The sequence below is a fragment of the Callithrix jacchus genome, chromosome 3, assembly GCF_049354715.1.
Source record: "Callithrix jacchus isolate 240 chromosome 3, calJac240_pri, whole genome shotgun sequence".
Classification (NCBI taxonomy): Eukaryota; Metazoa; Chordata; class Mammalia; order Primates; family Cebidae; genus Callithrix; species Callithrix jacchus.
In genome coordinates this window covers 175,920,050-175,940,552 of record NC_133504.1, presented here as the reverse complement: position 1 = coordinate 175,940,552, position 20,503 = coordinate 175,920,050, and the positions used below count along the sequence as shown (strand labels likewise).

Below are 20,503 nucleotides of genomic sequence, written 5' to 3'. Positions count from 1 at the left end.
TAATGGAGACTGAATTTAATGAAATGAGCAGTAGAAATGTTGAAGTTTATAATTGAAAAAAATCTTTCCACCGAATGTTCATTATTAGTCAGGCAAAGAAAAAGAGTCACAAATACTTGACACCGAATCTTAAAAAAAAAAATTAGACCACACAAATAAAATGCTTGTTGTTACAAGTAAGTTCAATCATGACATGAGACGACTCATCACATTAAAAAATAAAACTACAAATAGAGTACTGGGTGATCAGGAAGTGAAGTAACTTTAAACAGTTTATTCATTCTGAGGAGTTTTTTCATTCAGTTGCTCTGCCTGTGGCTCAGTTGATGATTCAGAACTACTTTCATGGATTCAGACAAGGATGAACCTCAGGAATCTATTTCTCTACTTCACCAGTTCACTGTGGCTTAACTTACTACCAAACAGAATGGGAGCTAAAGCCCCTATTTCTTTCTTTAACCACCACATTTCACTCAATCAACACTATCATCCATTAGTCAGACATTTAAAAAATTGTCTTCTTTATTTTGCTAAGTGCTACTGACAGTCATTAATTATCTAACATTATTTCATTATTTGCTTACCCTATAGTACCTGTTCTGGTCAAGTTATTAACTATTTCTTTGTATGTAAAGAAACACAGATAATCTTTAACTCCTCTTCCTGCTTTAAAATGTTACAATTTTAGATTGTTCTTTAGAGGAAAACAAACATTCTATAAAACTGAAGAATGGGAATTGGCAACTACCTACCACATGGCAAATCCATAATTTCTCAAAACTGCTATTATTTTAAGTTCTGAAATATATTTCCCCTAAGATCTCTATAGTTTGCTACCTCAACTTTTTTTATGTCTCTGCTCAAATGTCATCTGATTACCATTTATAAAAATGTAATCCCCATCTCCACTCTTTGTGCCCTCTTTCCATTTTGTCCCCACAGCATTTTTCTATATTCATATACAATTAGCATGTGAGAGTTTTGGGTGTGTATATATACACATTCAACCACAAGTATAATTTACTTGTCTATTATCTGCCTCCTTTCACTAGAACATAAAGGTCCATGAAGACAGGGATATTTTTTCTTTTGTTCAGTAGAACAGTGCCTGGCATGTAGTAGGAGCTTAGTAAATCTTTGTTGTATTAATGAACTACTCATGGACCAGAAATACATTTTATAAAGCCAAACATGCTAGATGTGCTGTGGGCGGGGGGGGGGGGGGGGGTCACAAATGGGGAAAAGAAAGAACTAAATTAGTAGCATTCAATAAAAGAACGCACAGGTGATAATACAGTTGGTGAGTTCATGAGTTATTCAAGAAAACTGGGAAAAATATCATTAAAAGGGCTTATTTAAGACAATATAATACTAACCAGTCATATAGCACATATTAGTTCTTCTGTTACTTCCACATAAAAGTGCTGCTTCCCATTCAGTACTTAAATATAAAGTATTTTGAACAGTATATATCGACTGCTAGATAATATATTAAATACAGGCTAATTGTACTGACTGCCATATTAGAGACAGAGCATATAGAGGAAGTATTACCTAAAGACAGATGGTAATTCAAAACATAGGGTCCCAAAATATAATTACATCTCTTTTGATGATCAGGTCTGCATTCCCACCTACTAAACTTTCTCAAATAAATTAGAATACTCAAAGAAATTATTTAGAAAAACTCCTAACCAATTATATAAAATAAATTTAAAAAACCTTTCTTTCTTCTCAAGAAATTTTTTTTGTAGTTGCTATAATCTATTATCAAATATGAAGGGTTTTAAAAAATTAATTAATAAATTTTTTAAAATTTATTTTACTTTAGGTGCATATTATATCTGGCATTTCTCCCCATGTTATCCCTTCCCACCCTCCTCTCCCTCCCCAGCCCCCGTTGTCTCTCCCCTACCCCTTGCAACTGTCCCCTGTGTGTGATGCTCCTCTCCCTGAGTACACGTGTTCTCGTTGTTCAACACCCACCTATGAGTGAGAACATACAGTGCTTGGCTTTCTGTTCTTGGGTCACTTTGTTGAAAATGATGGTTTCCAGATTCATCCAGGTCCCTACAAAGGACACAAACTCATCATTTTTTATGGCTGCATAGTATTCCCATGGTGCATATGTACACATTTTCTTTGCCCAGTCTATCATTGATAGGCATTTGGTTTGGTTCCAAGGTCTTTGCTATTGTACACAGGGCTGCAATGAACATACGTGTGCACGTATCTTTATACTAGAACGATTTATAGTTCTTTGGGTATATATCCAATAGTGGGATTGCTGGGTCACATGGAATTTCTATTTCTAGATCCTTGAGAAATCGCCACAATGGTTGAACTAATTTACACTCCCACCAACTGTGTAAGAGTGTTCCTATTTTCTCCACATCCTCTCCAGCATATGTTGTCTCCCGATTTTTTAATGATCACCATTCTAACTGGCATAATATCTCAGTGTGGTTTTGATTTGCATTTCTCTAATGACCAGTGATGATGAGCATTTTTTCATGTCTGCTGACCTCATATATGTCCTCTTTTGAAAAGTGTCTGTTCATATCCTTAGCCCACTTTTGAATGGGGTTGTTTGTTTTTTTCTTGTGTATCTGTTTTAGTTCTTTAGTTCTGGGTATTAGCCGTTTGTCAGATGGGTAGATTGCAAAAATTTTTTTCCATTCGGTTGGTTGCCGATTCACTCTAATGATGGTTTCTTTTGCTGTACAGAAGCTCTGGAGTTTAATTAGATCCCATTTGTCTATCCCGGCTTTTATTGTCATTGCTTTTGCTGTTTTAGTCATGAAGTCCTTGCCTATGCCTATGTCCTGGATAGTTTGGCCTACGTTTTCTTCTAGTGTTTTTATATGGTGCTAGGTTTTATGTTTAAATCTTTGATCCATCTGGAGTTAATTTTAGTGTAAGGTGACAGGAAGAGGTCCAGTTTCTGTTTTCTGCACATAGCTAGCCAGTTTTCCCAATACCATTTATTAAACATGAAGTCCTTTCCCCATTGCTTGTTTTTGCTGGGTTTGTCAATGCCTGCATCTGTTCCCCTCAAATTTAAACATTTATTCCAGAGGTTATTAGGGATGTACAAAAGCACTGAAAGAATAATGACTAAACGTTTCTGAAAGGAATTCAGAATCACTTATATTTTCAGTATGTTTGGCCGATCCCTAGAATATCTTAGAATATTAGCACTTACTTGTCACCTGCCAGGACTCACTCATGTTTGTCTAAAGGTCTAACATACTGCAGTTGAGTTACATTTTTAAAAAACAAAGGCCATCATGATTTTAAAGCATTGCTTTTATTCTGAAAACATTTCTTTTCTAAAAGGTTTAAATGCATTCAATTAACTTACTGAGTATTAATGTTGCCAGGTACTATTCTAGGTGCTAGGGATAACACAAAATCCCTGCCTATATTGTTCTTATATTCCAGAAGCAGTGGCAGACAAACAGATTTTAGGAGGAGTCAGGGAGGCTTAAAAAAAAAATAATGGGAAAGAGTGACTGAGATGAATTTTCAATAGGGTGGTCAGGGCAGCACATTATCAGCAGAGGGGCAATATTTGATGATATGAAGAAATTGGCAATATGTACTGGTAGAAACAGGATTCCAGACAGAGGTAACAGCAAGTATAAAGATCCTGAGAAGAGAATATGGTTAAGAGAATTTGAGGAAAAGCAAAAAGCCAGTAAGTATTCAAGAGAATGAGCAATAAGATGTGGTCAAGGAGGAGGCAGAACTAGACCACACAGAGTCCTTGAGAGATTTTATTCTAAATACATGTAAAGCCGCTAGATGTTTTCGAATGGAGGAATAATGATCTGGTTGACACTTTAGAAACACCATTTTTCTTTTTGTATAGAAAGCTGAATTGTTAAGAAGGGGGAAAAGTAGAAACCAAAGGACCAGTTAGAACGCTCTTTAGTAGAATAACCACACCGGATAGGCCTTAGATTAGGGTAGTAGCAATGGAAATGATGAGACATGGTCAGATTTAGAATTGATTTGAGGGTAGAGACTTAATAATAGGTTTCACGTGGGCTGTAAAAGATACTGCCAAAGAAGGCTCCTCCTGGCCTTTTGGCCTGACCAACTGAGTCATGAGTGATACCTTTCACAAAAATGGAAAAACCTGGGGAAGGGGAATAGATTAAAATAAAGTTTTGGACAGGTCATTGTGGGATGGCTATTAGCCATTGTAGTGAAGAAGATCAACTAGGTAGTTAGATATAAGAGTTGGTAAAGTAGAAGGAAAGGTTAGGATTAGACTGAATATGTAATTACCATCAGCACACACATGATAATTAAAGTCATAGGACTGAATGAGGTCTCACCAAGTGAGTGGATGTTAATCATGAAGAGAAAACAGCTGAGGACTAATTCTTAGGGTTCTTTAACATTTAAAGGAAGAATCATAACATTTAAAAGAAGAAAACCAGTAAGAATCATGTGAAAGAAGCAATTTGTGAGAAAGGCAAAAAAAAAAAAAAAAATCCAAAGGGTATAATTTTCCAGAAACCAAGAAAGTGATCTGTTCTATCAAATGATGCTGAAAGGCTGAGATGAGAACTGCCTGGCATTCCTTTGAATAGGACAAGATGTAATTATCAGTGAAATTGATAAAACAAGTTTAGTGGAGTCATAGGAAAAAAAGTCTAACTAGGATGTATGTAAAAGAGAAGGGAAGGTGGAAAGTGGAGATGGCAAAAGTATGGACAATAACAAACATTATTACTAATTACCTACTGCATGCTAGTCCTCAAAAATTCATTTACTCATAGTGTTTATATTCTAGCAGAAGGCAACAGATAACAAACAATAAATAAATTAAGTAGAGCATACAGTATAATAGAAGGTGATTCTGCTACAAAAAGGAAGGAGAGTTTTTAGTTGGTGGAGGTTTGAGGAGAGAGAGATAAAATAACCACCTATAAGAGAGCAAATGGACTAGATAAAGGAGACTCAGAAAAACAGCATGACTGGATGTTTTCCTCTTGTCATGTTCAGCTATTCCAGAGTAAGTGTGTAATAACTGAGAACTGAATTAAAACACAGAAAAGGTTCTGAGTGTCAAATATGACAAAGGCAAAGAGAGGAAAGGGAGTTAAGATTTTATATGAAAAATGATCACAATTTTCAAGCACAGTATGTGAGCTGAATAATGAGAGAAGTGAAATCATGAGGCGATAAACAGTGAAAGTGGTGTGGTCTACAGATTAAAGGCTGCAATGAGGTAAAAGAAAAAAAAATTTAATACCTGCACAAATAATCCCATTAAAAAGTGGCCAAATGATTTCAATAGACATTTTTCAAAACAAAGCTCACAAATGGACAACAGGTATATGAAACAAATGTTCACCATCACGAATCATCAGGGAAATAAATGCAATTCAAAACCACCATGAGACATCATTTTACCCCAGTTAGGCTGGGTATTATAAAAAAGACAAATAATAACTAATGCTGGCTTATATGTAGAGGAAAGGGAACTCTTTTACAGTTTGTGGGAGTATACATTGTATAGTCTTTATAGAAAACAGTAGAGAGGTTTCTCAAAATCTACAAATAGAACTACCATAAAATCCAGCAACCCTACTACTGGGTATCTATCTAAAGGAAAAGAAATCAGTATATCAAAGAAAGGAAATCAGTGTATCATGTATCCCCACATTTACTGGAGTACTAGTCACAATAGTCAAGTTATGGATTCAACCTAAGTGTCCACAAATGGATAAAGAAAATGTGATATATCTACAGAATGGAATACTATTCAGTCATAAAAAGAATACAATCATGCCATTTGCAGCAAAATGGATGGAACTGGAAGGCCATTTGCTAAATGAAATAAGCGAGGCACAAAAGGACAAATATCACATATTCTCATTCACATGTGGGAGCTTAAGAAAACACTGACCTCATGGAGGTAGAGAGTAAAATGATATTTACCACAGGCTGGGAAGGGTGGTGGAGAGGAGATGAAGAGGTTGGGTACAAACGTACAGTTAGATAGAAGGTATAAGTTTTAGTGTTTGGTGGCATAGTAAGGTGATTACAGTTAATAACAATATATTATATTTTTCAAAATAGCTAGATTTCAAAAAGCAAAGATGTGAAATGTTCTCAACACAAAAAAAGTAACTATTTGAGGTGACAGATATTTAGTTATTACACATTGTATGCATGTATCAAAATATTGCATGTATCTTGTAAATCTGTATAATCTGTACGATCAGCACATGTACCCCAGAACATTAAGTATAATTTTACAAAAATAAAAAATAAATACTGGAATGAGAGTATTGGGATAAGATGTCAGTCTGAAAAAGGGATAGGTAAAATTGGATTTGGGAGGTGATAAAGGTATAAGAATATGGGAAAAAGTGGCTAGAATACACAAAGGGAAAAAAAGCACTGGAAACGAAGAGATCAAGTAACTGAGAGGCCAGGGTGTTAGATGTATCAGCTACACAGACTTTGAAGTCAATATGAGCTATGATGGGAATAGTATTTGGGAGGAAGAAAGTAAAAAGCCTGGTAGATATGGTAATGTAGATAGAATACTTTAATGTCATGTGCTTCAAAGAAGGTCATGTTTTCGAGCAAGTGGGGCAGATACAAAGATCTTGCAGGTTGCCTGCCAGTTGCCTCCTAATGTTACATAAAGTAAGGAATTAAAAACAATCAGCAGGTAAGAAGCTACAAAAGCATCCTTTATGAACACATAGGTTTCCATTATAGCAATAAAGAAAGAGGAACACTTAGAGAAGAGACTGAGGAATTCTGCTGATGAAAGACCAAAGTTCCAGAAGACACAGTAGGAAGAATTTGGGTGCTTGTAAAAGGGTAGAGACTGGGAAGAACTAGGGAATTAAAAAGTCAAAGGAAGATGAGAATCTGGGTGATGATGGATGATCTGGTAGATTTCCCTTAATTCCTTCTATGGATGGAATTGCAACGAAAAGCGAGATTTTTATCAGAAACGTAGGAAGTCTTAAATCCAGTTCTAATTTTGAGTGTGTTCTTCGAATTTGTTTACTATCTTACAAGTACCTATTAAGAAAAGAAGAAAAATCTTTTCATGAACACCTCTGAATGCAGCTCATAACAGTATATGAGTTATTTTATGGGACTTAAAATTCCCTGAGAGTTCCAGAAAGGGCAACACATAGTAGAAATATTCAAAGTATGACCACAATGATGACACAAAGTAACACTTATATGAGAAACACTTAAGGCCTGAATGAATCATGTTAAATTTACATAGTCAATCAAGGATGTCTGCATTTAGAGAAAAGCAATCTAAAGGATTAACACTACCTGTTTTAAAGAAATCAATTACTTTATCATCAGGCATATAACCCAACTGATTAGTGAACCATACTAGTTTTTATATCCTGCTATAGTATAAAACAAAAACATGAACAGTTTGAAAGAAAACGGGCCTGTGTTCCCAAAAAGCATGGAAAACTTTAATATAAAACTTGGCTACCAATTAATTTAAGGGTAAAGACTTCATTAATAAGAGCTTTCAACTAACAGCATCAAATCCATCAAGAAAGTCAAATCCATCAAGAAGGTCTTCAGAAAAAAAAACACAGAATTGTGAGTACATGAATGCTAAACATATATGGGTATTAAAAGAAAGCAGGAAAAACATACTACATTTTGATAAAGTATGGCTTTGTTTTATTATATAGATAGCAGTATGATTTGCTGAGCTACTATGTATATATTATCTATCCAATTTAGTCAAGTCCAGTAGCCTTCATTTTAAAAACAAAAGATGAGACATTTTCCTGAATCACAAGCCAGTGACACAAACATTTCAGGTGATTAGAGAATCTGCAGCTAAAGGCCAAAATAACTTAGTTTACATTTTATAAGGATACCTGTGAACAAGCCATTTTATATCTATATGCCTACATTTATCAACATTCCAAGCAAACTGATATTCAAACTATACACAGTAATACTTTAAGTACAAAGCTGAGAAAGGTAAACTATATGTACATACAAAATAATTTACTTCTTCAAAACAGAAGAAATGAAGTACTAACACTACTGAATATTTAGAGAAACTGAAAGATATCTAGGTATAGTTTATCTTAGTACTCATTTATTCACCAAAGAAATATTAACTCAGGACCTAAGATGCAGGTACTGTCTTAGTTGCTGAGATTTTGCAAGAAACAAAACAAAGTCCCTGTTATGGAGATTTGACTACTCTAGCACTCTAGTTAATTTTAGAGTTAACCTCTTGAAGGAACTCAATTTTTAAACATTTCTAAAGTAAAGAACACACAAAACTAGTTAAAAGTTTACCTTTGTCCTAGAACATCCTCCTCTTTGCATTCAACTTATTCAACCCTGAAAAAGAGTATTTTTGACTAGCTTCAAAATACAATGAATTGCCTGAGCTGAATTTAAGTAATAAGCTTCCACCATTTCTGAGAAGGTTTAATGACAGTGGCATTCCTACAAACTACCTATTATTAAGCACTGTAAGGGATTAATCACTGAAATTGTTCAGAAGCCATATGAAGAAAAAATAGAAATCTATGAGAAATACAGAGTATTCCTTATAGTTCCTCTCTAGCCTGCTTAATTCAAATAAAATAATTCTAACCCTAGTATGCTAACTAGCAGAGAATGGGAAGTGTTTTCTACCTAGTACATAAAAGAATCTAGGTGGTCCTCACACAGAACACTGTTTATTTTTTGAAATTCTCCTGAATGGCTCAAATATTCATCACACAGAACTAAAAATCATGTTATATAACTTCTCTGAGCTTCATTGTTCCTATCTGTTAAACAGTATCTACCTCTTAATATTGTTTTGGCATCAAATGAGGTACAGCATTAAAAAGGTTTAGTGCTCAATCATAACCGATGATACAAATCATCATCATTATTCCAGTGATATTCTCAATAATAATAGGTTATATTTTTGAAAATAGGTAGTGATATTCTCAATAATAATAGGTTATATTTGTCATTAGCACCATCTCAAAAAGCGTAAGTTGGGAAAGACAGTAAGTTCGTTACCAAAAGAATATTAAAAGATTTCTTTATGTTTTAGCAAGATGATCAATATGCACATGTTCCTCAAACTAAGCAAAAGATTTCAAGTCTCTGGAATATTAATGCCACCCATAACCACAATCCCTAAAAATGACCGCATTTGGGATATTTTCAGGGTAAAAAATCTGCAATAAAAAGATATTTTAACAATGTGTTATATGCTACTCCAAAGACTCAGAAGTATTTCCTGCCTTTAAAATCATACTTCTTGCCTTTTACTTCAAAGTAGAGTTAACAGTAGAACTCAAATGGCAAACTAATAAAGGAGTTAAGACCATTTAAAAGATATTGTTATTATATTCGAGCCCCATCTTGGTCAGATCATTTGGAAATCTCTAAAATTATTTTACTGAAAGCAAATTTTAAAAGCCCAAGTAAACACATAGAAAAACCTTTATGGTTAATTAAATCTGGAAAGTGATGTTGAACTACAAATAAAGAAGTTAACAAAGGCCTAAAACAAAGCAAAAGCACTAGGAAGAATCTTTAATTAAAAACTCTGCAGTCTTTCAAAAGATGTTGAAATCCAGAAACGGGAGAGGTCACTAAATATCCAAGAACACTCACCCAACCATTGGTAGGAGACCTCTTGGAGACCCAGATGCTTGAATCAGCTGAAATAGTACCAAGTTTTTACTGATTACTCTTCACAGGGCAATGGAGCATAGGCTAACTCCATACTATCAAAAATTAAAGGCTACTATTATTGATAATTCTAGTTATTACCATTATAAATGACTCAAAGGAAATGGAGACTGAGGAATGAGTTCCAAGGTAAATGAAACTTACTGTGTGTATGTGTGTAAATGTGTATATTTCTTCCAGTTCCTTTAGTGATACAAGTCTGATAACAACATAATTCTTCCTGTAAGTAAATACTAACAGAATAAAATTTTCTAAATTAATTGTAAAATCCTTTTTCTAAAATAACTATAAAATAAGTTATAAAATCCTTAAAGAAAGCATGTAAAATTACTGTTTTAAAGAGATGGGGTCTTGTTACCCAGGCTGGCCTTGAACAACTGGGCTGAAGCAATTCTCCCACCTCAGCGTACCTATTAGCTGGGACTATAGGCATGTGCCACTGTACCTGGCTGTAAAACATTTTTAACACTGTACTAAAAATTTTGAAAAAGGAATTTGATTTTCAAAGATAATGCTAATTTCTCAACAGTAATACACAGGAAAAGATTTTCCATCCCCTGCTCTTAAAAATAATAGTTCTTAATTTTAGGCCTTTAAATTATACAATCACTCTTCTAATAAGATGATTTCCGTATTTCAACATATACAAGAACTTAGAATACTTAAGACTAAACAAAACTCTTATCAAAGGCAAGTACTATTTTAAACATTATTGATTTAAACATGAAAGTTATCAATTTAGTAGAAAAATATCTGGTGACATCTCATTGAAAAAAGGAGTAAAATAGGGTCAACAAGTAGATGATGACAATATGGTAATGTTTTCTCAATCCCAAAGCTGAGAGAGAGGATAATCCCCCAATCTAAACACACACCATAACTTACTTCAAAGGTCCGGGTGGTAAAAATAAGACACTCTATTACTGTGGGAACAGCCAAGAAAAAACATGACAGGTTCTACATTTCTATAATTCTCCCAAGTAACTAAAATATAAAAACTAATTCTGCTTGATATGTGTGTGTCAAGTAAGGTAACAAGTAAAACAAGAGCTATTTGGTTTGAGTAGTTTAGAGAGACAAGAAGCAAAAAAGAACATAGATATTTTAATGTCTACTAAGAAAATTCAAGCTACCAAACAAATACTGAAATAGCAAGTCAGCAAATACACTCCAACCAAGCTGATAAGTGATTTAACCATTATATTAACAGGTATAGCTTTGCAATATAATATTATATATCTATAACTTATTGAACATCAAACAAATTTTGAATGGTTCAGAACAGCAGTACAATAAGGAAGACCAGAAGCATAAGAAAATATTTTAAAGGTGCCTACAGTAGATGAGGAAAATGTGAGATAAAGTCAGAGAGATATCTGAAAATAGAACGCTGAACAGGAATGCCTAATACAAGGCTAGTATAATGATTGAGACTCTTACTCTCCCTAAAAATATAAAGAAAAATTAAGAATAAAGAAAGAAGTAATAAAGAATGAAGTAGAGAGGTTGACATATAAAACTTTTGTGTAAACAAAATTCAAACATTTTATATCTCTACCGCAAATTTCGTATGAGAAAGCATACCAATATTACCTTTCTTTCGAAAGAGTGCATTTAGGTAATTTTCTGCTTGGCATTCAATCTTATCAGTGTTGGACTGGCCCTGAGATGATAGCTCCTCTGTTGGTGTTGACTGTGAAGAATCAAGAGATGGTATACAATCCTAAAAGTACAAGAAAACAACAACATACAAAATCATTTTTTAATTCAAACATGGAATTCCATTAAAAATGAGAAAAAAATAATGCTCTAAATGCTCATTTGTTCTACCCTTTAAGTTATATCAAATTAGATAGAGGGAACAAAAAATTCAGAATAAGAATCAGGAAAAAAGAAGTAGCTACAATAGAGGGTCAAAATAACCTATTCCTTAGCAAAACTATAGTAAAAAAAAAAGAGCATATAAAATATACTGGTGAATAAATTCACTATACTGGCACGCCAGTAATGTAATCCTATCAGAGAGTTTTAACAAGAAAGCAGATGTGTTTACCCACTAATTGGATCAAAATCAGTACAGGTTCTTAAGTTCTCATTTCTTCTCCGCCCTTATCACAATGGTAGAAAAGAAATCAGGATTTCTCACCAAACAAGAAGATGCTGGTTGCATAGTTTATGCCCTGTATACAGTAAACACTTACATATTTCATCATTTACACAGGAGATAATTATGATATCCAAAAGACTTCCAGAGTAAGTGAAAGGCTAAAACTAGCACATTATACCCCTACTATTAATTGCTAAGAAATCAGACTGTAGAGTGGTCTCAGACCAAAGTAGGCCTTCAAGCTTACCCCTCTATACCTAAATATAAAATAGACCTGAACTAAATTTCATGAGTCAGAGAACAATAAGAAAGAAATGTGAAGTAAATAAGTAAAAAAAGATGAGATTTCTAGGATTTTTCAGCTGCAAGTTAAGCTAAATGTTAGACTTCTAATGTAAGACTTTAAAATATTTTTGTTTACCAAAATCAAATATTTAAACTTCCACTGTGAGTCACAACTTTTCAAAACAAATTAAGATTTTAAAAAAACTGTGTTACAATTGTGCATTAATTTAAAGATAATTTCACAGTACTAAAACTTACACTGACTGCTTCTCTCTGTAGGTTACAAAATGAACATTTTTCATCCATAGACCAGTCAGTCAGCTCTTCTGGTTCACAGTCTTTAAAAGAGGGAAAAAATTCATTAAATATGCTAACTTTATTAAAACAAATAAAATTACCTCTCTCCACAGCAATGGCTCAAATAATACTAAATTTTTAAAAACTAACTACTAACAGTAAGGGGAGAAGAACTAACTTTAAAATTAAACTCAGGACATCTAGAAAGAATAAACAGAAAAGGCTGTAAGGAGAGTAATATGCACTATGATAGGATAAAATAGCAAGAACAATGAGCTAGTTATAAATTAATTTTCCAACAATAGGGTTTTAAGTATCATCTAACTTTCTGAAAGATTAGATTTATCCTTGTGCTTCAACTTTATTTTTGCTATGAAAGAAATCAGAACAAAGGGAGAGATATGTGGAGGAAATAAATTTTGTACACCAGGAAAGACAACAGAAAGTAGAGAAAGAGAAGAAAGCACCAGAAAAGCCCACAGATATCAGAATATGGAATGATGCCCAAGAAAACAAGTAAAACTCCTTATCTCAAAAGTCAGAACAGATTTTTATCATATTGTTTAAAGGCTTTGTTGCAAGAGTTAGAGTAAAAATTGTAAACAAATAAGGTATATTATTTAATATAAAATATGGAATTTTTTTCCAGAAGAATATTCCTTATAATCTAATCTACCTACATAAACTTGGAAACAGCAGGGATTAGCAACTAAGATGTAATATAGGGTAATGAAAAAATAAATAACTGGATTTGAATTCTCTGAAAATGTGGGGTGGAATCCCACTTACTAACCTTTGCAAGCCACGAAGTCATTTGAATTACCTCACATGCAAATAAGGATCACATCATGTATGGATTAAATGAAAAAATGTAAAAATACTTTATAAACTATGGAATACCATAAAAAGGCCGGTTATAAACAAGATAGAATTACCAGTCATTATTATTTTTTCTTTTTTGTTAATTATACTATAGGTTCTGGGGTACCTGTGCAGATCATGCAGGAGTGTTGCAAAGGTACACACATGGCAATGTGGTTTGCTGCCTCCATACCCCATCACCTACAACTAGCATTTCTCCCCATGTTATCCCTCCCCGACCTCCCACCCACCCGCTGTCCCTCCCTTGGCCTCTTCAACAGACCACAGTGTGTGATACTCTCCTGTTTCCCTGTGTTCTCATTGTTCAACACCCACCTGTGAGTGAGAACATGTGGTGTTTGATTTTCCGTTCTTGTGTCAGTTTGCTGAGAATACCAGTCATTATTTTTTAATCCTATTATAATTGTGCATGTATTTAATAAGATCAGTTTGCAGAAATATTTTTTTTCTTGAGAGGGAGTCTCACTCTGTCACCCAGGCCGGAGTGCAATGGTGCAATCTTGGCTCACTGCAACCTCCGCCTCCCGGGTTCAAGTGATTCTCCTGCCTCAGCCTCCAAAGTAGCTGGGACTATAGGTGCCCACCACCACGACCAGCTAGTTTCTTCTGTGTTTTTAGTAGAGTCTGGATTTCACTATGTTCGTCACTTTACACAAATTTTAACTCCAGTTGGATTAAAGTTTTAAGCATAAGACCTAATACCATGAAAACCCTAGAAGAAAACCTAGGCAATACCGTTCAGGACATAGGCATAGGCAAGGACTTCATGACTAAAACACCAAAAGCATTGTCAACAAAAGCCAAAATAGACAAATGGGATATAATTAAACTCCAGGGCTTCTGCAGAGCAAAAGAAACAATCATTAGAGTGAACCAGCAACCAACTGAATAGGAAAAAACTTTTGCAAGCTACCCATCTGACAAAGGGCTAATATCCAGAATCTACAAAGAACTAAAAAAGATTTACAAGAAAACAAACAAACCAACCCATTCAAAAATGGGCAAATGATATGAAAAGACACTTTTCAAAAGAAGACATATATGAGGCCAACAAACATATGAAAAATTGCTCATCATCACTGGTCATTAGAGAAATGCAAATCAAAACCACACTGGATACCATCTCACAACAGTTAGAATGGCAATCATTAAAAAATCTGGAGAGTATAGATGCTGGAGAGGATGTGGAGAAATAGGAATGCTTTTACACTGTTTGTGAAAGTGTAAATTAGTTCAACCATTGTGGAAGACAGTGTGGTGATTCCTCAAGGGTCTAGAAATAGAAATACCATTTGACCCAGCAATCCCATTACTGGGTATATACCCAAAGGATTATAAATCGTTCTTTTATAAAGACACATGCACACATATGTTCACTGCAGCACTGTTTACAATAGCAAGGACCTAGAATAAACCCAAATGCTCATTAATGATAGACTAGATAAAGAAAATGTGGCACATATACACTATGGAATATGATACAGCCATAAAAAAGGATGAGTTCATGTCCTTTGTAAGGACATGGATCAATCTGAAAACTATCATTCTCAGTAAACTGACACAAGAACAGAAAAACAAACACTGCATGTTCTCATTCATAGTTGGGTGTTGAACAATGAGAACACACAGATACAGGGAGGTGAACATCACACACTGGGGTCTGTTGAGGGTGAGAGGCAAGGGAGGGGATAGCGGGGGGTGGGGAGGTTAGGGAGGGATAACATTGGGAGAAATGACAGATGTAGGTAACAGGGGGATGGAGGCAGCAAACCACCATCACATGTGTGTATCTATGCAAAAATCTTGCAAGATCTGCACATGTACTCCAGAACTTAAACTATAATAAAAAAAACCCAAAAAGTTTAATTAAGAAAACTGGTCACTTTCTGTAATGACCTGACAAACCAGAAAGTTTGAACGATCTATACAATTAAAAACCCATCTCCTATAGAACTGTAGCTATGTAGGCTTATGTTGGTTTCAAACTTTCATCCCCTCACTAGGACAGACTCACCATACAACATAACAGGAACTTGGGACCTAACACTCGAATATGTTATTCCCCATTCATAGCCTGTAGTCCAGCTGAACCAGATCACCCATAAGCGTGCAAAAGATTTTGGAGTTGTTTTGGAAATACTGTGCTAAAAACATGACTCATATGCTAAGCATAACATAATTTTGTTAGGTCAAGGAAATCTTACTTCTTTTTCTTTTTTAATCAGTGCCTCATTAAAGAATTTTTTAAAAAATAGCTTATAGACTTGGGGAAGTGGTATTTTTGAAAAATAGTTGTTAAGGTTTCATAAAGTTTCAGTGATAAATATGCTGAATCGAGGGCCAACAATTTTAGATTAATTAAGACAATTGCCAATTGTAAGGTAATATTAAGGCATGCTGAGATTGTCACTCATTTGTTATTTTAGGAGTTCTTCGAGAAAATGTTAATTACAACAAATGCCTACAGAGTCAAATAAATGGCATTCAATAATCAATTGAATATAAAGACCATTACATTTCTCTGAGATCAAAATGTATAGCTTTACTTATAATGACTCTTTCTATATTACTTTTGATTTTGAAACCAAACAAATGATGTTTGGTGGGATAAATTTTTCTATATGGGAAAATAGCTTTTGAAAAATCAACTCTAGGCCAGATCTCTACTCTTCCCAAGTTATGTTTCATGTCATTAAAAATTAAATAAATGCTGAAAAACATTCATTTTATCTCAAACAAAACCTCACAGTGAATAAGATATTCATCTCTATAAGATGTTATCTCTGTTTTTGATAACATAAACTCAAGGTTAAATTATGTATCTTAGAGAAATAGCTTTATTAGTAAAAGGTAATGTCATAACGAAAACTAACAATAAATGAAAGACAAAGATCAACCTTTCCACCATGGCTATATACTCTTATAGTTAAAATCTGACTTGAATCATTTTATCTAATCCAGAGTTTGCCATCAGAGAACCCTGGTACTGAACCATGGGCTTTTCTACATACTCATGTGGCCTCAGTCAGGCAAGTTAATTTCGCTGAGTTTCAGGTTCTTTGTTTGAAAAAGAGAATGATAATTGCATGTTAAGGCTGTAGTAAAAACTAAAGCATGTGTTAAATATCCTCAAAAGATGTTATTTTCATTTTCTTCTAAATAATCTCATTATTAATAATTTGAGTGTTTTTATGCTTTTTGTACCCTTTATACATAGGCTATAAATTTAGTGACAAAGTTCAGTGAAAAATGAAAATGAAGAATACTGAGACAGATTTTTCATGAAGATAATGAAACACGGGTTATAACTGTGTTGGTTTCAGAGAAAAGATACTGATCAGTAAGGCAATACAACTAAAAAATAATTTTTCATTATGAAATTACATATTAACTATATTGAAAAGTACAAAGGAGAAAAGAAAAATTATTCATAATCCCATCATCCGAAGACAATGATTAACATGTTGCTATAGATCCTCTAGTTTATATTTTATGCCATTTAAAAAACTAACATCAGCTGGTTCTGTGTGGACAAAAAGTCAGTGAAATTAATAAACCTCTAGCCATGCCTGGCTAGCCACTCAAGAAAAAAAGAGAAAACACAAATTTTTAATATTGGAAATGAAAGACTGGCCATCACATTGATCATATGGACATTAAAAGAATAATAAAGAAATATTATGAACAACATCATGCTCACAAATTTGATAACTTTAAATAAAATGGACCAATTCCTCAGAAGACATAATCTACTTAACACAAGGTAAGATAGATAACCTCAACAGCCCTATATCTATTAAAGAAATTAATAATTAAAAACCTTCTGAAACAGAAAGTACCAACCCGGATGTTTTCTGTCATCTGTCTCTAAAAATAGCAGCAGGGGAAACATTTCTTCACTTCCTCTATGAATCCATCATTGCCCAAATATCAAAATTTGTCTGAATAGACACATCATCCAGAAGATATACAGTGGCAACTGAGCCTATGAAAAGATGCTGAATATCATGTCATTAGGGAACTGCAAATTAAGGCAATGAAATATCACTATATACCAGTTACAATGGTTAAAATCCAAAACACTGACATCAAATACCGGTGAAGATACAGAGCAACAGGAACTTTCATTCACTACTGGTGGGAATGCAAAATGGTACAGCTACCATTGAAGACAGCCTTACAGTTTCTTGCAAAACTAAATACAGTCCATCAGGGAAGCTCCCAAATGTTTACCCAAATGAGTTGAAAAATTTTGTTCACAAAAAAATTTGCATGTGTTTACAGCAGAATTATTCCTAATAGTCAAATATTGAAAGTGAGCAACATGTGTTTCAATAGGTGAATGAATAAGCAAACTGTGGGGTACATCTATACAAGGCAGTATTATTCAGCAATAGAGATAAAAAGCAATAAAAGAACCTTAAATGCACATTTCTAAGTGAAAGAAGCAAATCATTAAAAGCTACATACTGTATGATTTCAACTACATGACATTCTAAAAGACAAAACTTTAGAGACCGTAACAAGATTAGTGTTTGCCACAGGTTGGGAGAAATGGGAGGTATGACCAGGTAGTTTATGAGACTTTTTTCAGCAGTGATTTCTACCACATCTGATACTATAATGATGGATAAATGACACAATGCATTTGGCAAAACCCATAAAACTGCACAACACACAAAGAGTGACCCCAATGTATGTAAACTATAGAATTTTGTTAATAAAACTGTATCAGCTTCGTGCGGTGGCTCATGGCTGTAATCCCAGCACTTGGGAGGCCAAGGTGGGTGGATCACCAGGCCAGAAGTTCAAGACCAGCCTGGCCAAGACGGTGAAACACTGTTTCTACTAAAAATACAAAAGAATTAGCTGGGCATGGTGGCGCATGCCTGTAATCCCAGCAACTTGGGATGCTGAGGCAAAGAATTGGTTGAACCCAGGAGGCAGGGGTTGCAGTGAGCCGAGATTGCACCACTGCACTCCAGACTGGGTAACAGAGTGAGACTCCGTCTTAAAATAAATAAATAAATTAATTAATTAAAATACTGTATCAATTGGTTCAACAAAATGTGCTAATATACAGGGACCGGAGGGCAGAAGAAGAGTACATAGAAACTCTCTGTACTTCCTACTCAATTTTTTCTGTAAATTTAAAACTGCTCTAAAAGTTTTTAGTTTAAAAAATTAAAATCATATTATACCTTTATGCTTATTTACCACAAATATTTCCCATATTCTAAGTAATTTTTGGTTAAGTATAGTCCTTCAAAAAGATACACTACAATTTATTTAACCAAATCCTATTACTGAATATGTAGCCTGTTTCTCCAATCTTTGTATTACAAACATGATGATGAATATACTCAGGCAAGACTTAACTTCAGGTAAGTATGTTCAAATATCAGGTTGGTGCAAAGGTAATTGAATTTTTTGCCTTTACTTTTAATTGCCATTGGCTTTTTTTTTTTTTTTTTTTGAGCCATAGTTCTGCTGTGTCACCCAGGCTGGAGTGCAATGGCACATTCTTGGCTCACTGCAACCTCTGCCTCCCAGGTTCATGTGGTTTTTGTCATAGCTAAAAAGAATTCAGGATAATATAGAAGAATCCTTTGCTACCCAATTTATTTTGTTCCTAAGTTGAGAACAGTGAGTAACAGGGGCTCAGATGTCCAATAGTTTATCTAAAACCATGTACTAATCTATGTGATTCCCACATACATATTTGTGTAACGAGAAATACACTTGCAGTCTTAGCATCTAAATAGTAAACCATTTTTAATAATGGTAACAACAAAGAAAGCACAGTTATCTAGAAGAGGATGGGAAAAAGGCTTCAGATGTCTATAATTAATAGCTTTTACATGCTTTTTTAAAGAGGCTCTACATTTTGGCAGAACTTTGATAGCACAGCCCAATGTATGGCTGTCTACCTCACTGCTAATACACATTTATTACTATAATTAGTATCACTACTCTCTGGTTATCAACTTTGATTAGAAACTTTTTAAAGGCAAAAAGCAATAAAAAAGAGGAAGAACTTGCTAAGATACCTGAAGAAACAAAGTGAAAATATTGGCAGTAAAAAGCCAGTGAAGCAGTTAGGTGTCTACGTGTGAGAAAAAGGCTGCCTGAGATTCAAAGTTTAGTTTTATAATCCCTCCCCCACTCACCCAGAAAAACACAAAAGAGGACATCAAGTACAAGATGTATCTGAATAAGAATAAAATGAGATATACAGTAATGAGATATTAAGTGAGTTAATTAAATTAATAATACTTCCACAACAAAATCCTGTGCAGCCATTAAAAATGGTAATCCATAATCTGTCACAGGAGTAGACCAAAAAAGTGATAATTTAGAATGTTATATACCTAAATGATATGCTAGTGAACATACTAGGCACAAAAAGCATATATACCATGTATATCATACATATGACTTTAATAAATGAATAAATGCACACAAACGTATTTTACATTTATACAAAAATATTAGTAGAGATTATCTGTGGGTAGTGGGATTGGGATAATTTTTTCTTTATTATCTGTTGTTTTCTAATTCTTAAAAATAAACGTGTTACTTGTACATAAAAAAAAGTCTAAAAATAAACTACAGAATTTATTTCCTTAGAAAATTCAGTCCTTCATGTAACAAACAATGAATTTCTGAAGAAACATAAATACTTATGCACATGTACATACATAACTATATAAACAAATACATGAAAGTGGAGGAAGTAAGAGGGTACAGCTCACAAACTGCAGCCTGGGTTACCAGAAGGCAGTGAAGTATAATACTGACTTTGAATATAAATACGAAGGACAGCAGGGAAGAAAGGAAGGCTGAACAAACATCAAGCATGGGTTAAATTCTTGATTCCTTAGATTTCTCTTTTTCTCATTCGTAAACTCAGCAGACAAACTGGTTAAACTAAAATTAGCATTGGTTAAATACTTCAGATAAAAATATTTAATTCAGTACAAAACTATGTTAAAATAAATGATTAAAATTAAGACATTTCAGGAAAAAGCTCTCTTATGCCATAAGAATAATAAAACACTGGAATGGGTACATTTTGGAGTCTCCATCCTTAAAGTCTGCCTGGCTATCATTCCATCTGACTGAAAATATATTACTGGGATATCTTTCATACATACTTTCAGCTTTGTGATTCAAAACTGAATTATCCTGCTC

The 20,503-nt window shown here is 34.0% G+C and overlaps 1 protein-coding gene across 43 annotated transcripts in view; it reads right to left on the bottom strand.

Moving 5' to 3' along the window:
- The window catches only part of LCORL (ligand dependent nuclear receptor corepressor like), a 198,332-nt gene that overhangs the window by 114,077 nt on the left and 63,752 nt on the right, over nt 1-20,503 (bottom strand). For 19 of the 43 annotated variants that reach the window (XR_013533180.1, XR_013533179.1, XM_035293977.3 and 16 more), the window contains 2 exons: nt 12,389-12,468; nt 11,332-11,461 (listed from right to left, as the gene is read on the bottom strand). Coding sequence is in view for 31 of the 43 variants with exons in the window: in XM_035293964.3 (XP_035149855.1) it covers nt 11,332-11,461; nt 12,389-12,468 (210 nt within the window). In the remaining 12 variants the exon portion in view is untranslated. Of the gene's footprint in view, nt 1-1,986; nt 2,071-8,332; nt 8,380-9,660; nt 9,708-9,882; nt 9,972-11,331; nt 11,462-12,388; nt 12,469-17,152; nt 17,308-20,503 lie in introns of those variants that run through there. The other 24 variants (XR_013533175.1, XR_013533177.1, XR_013533176.1 and 21 more) reach the window with 10 other exon arrangements.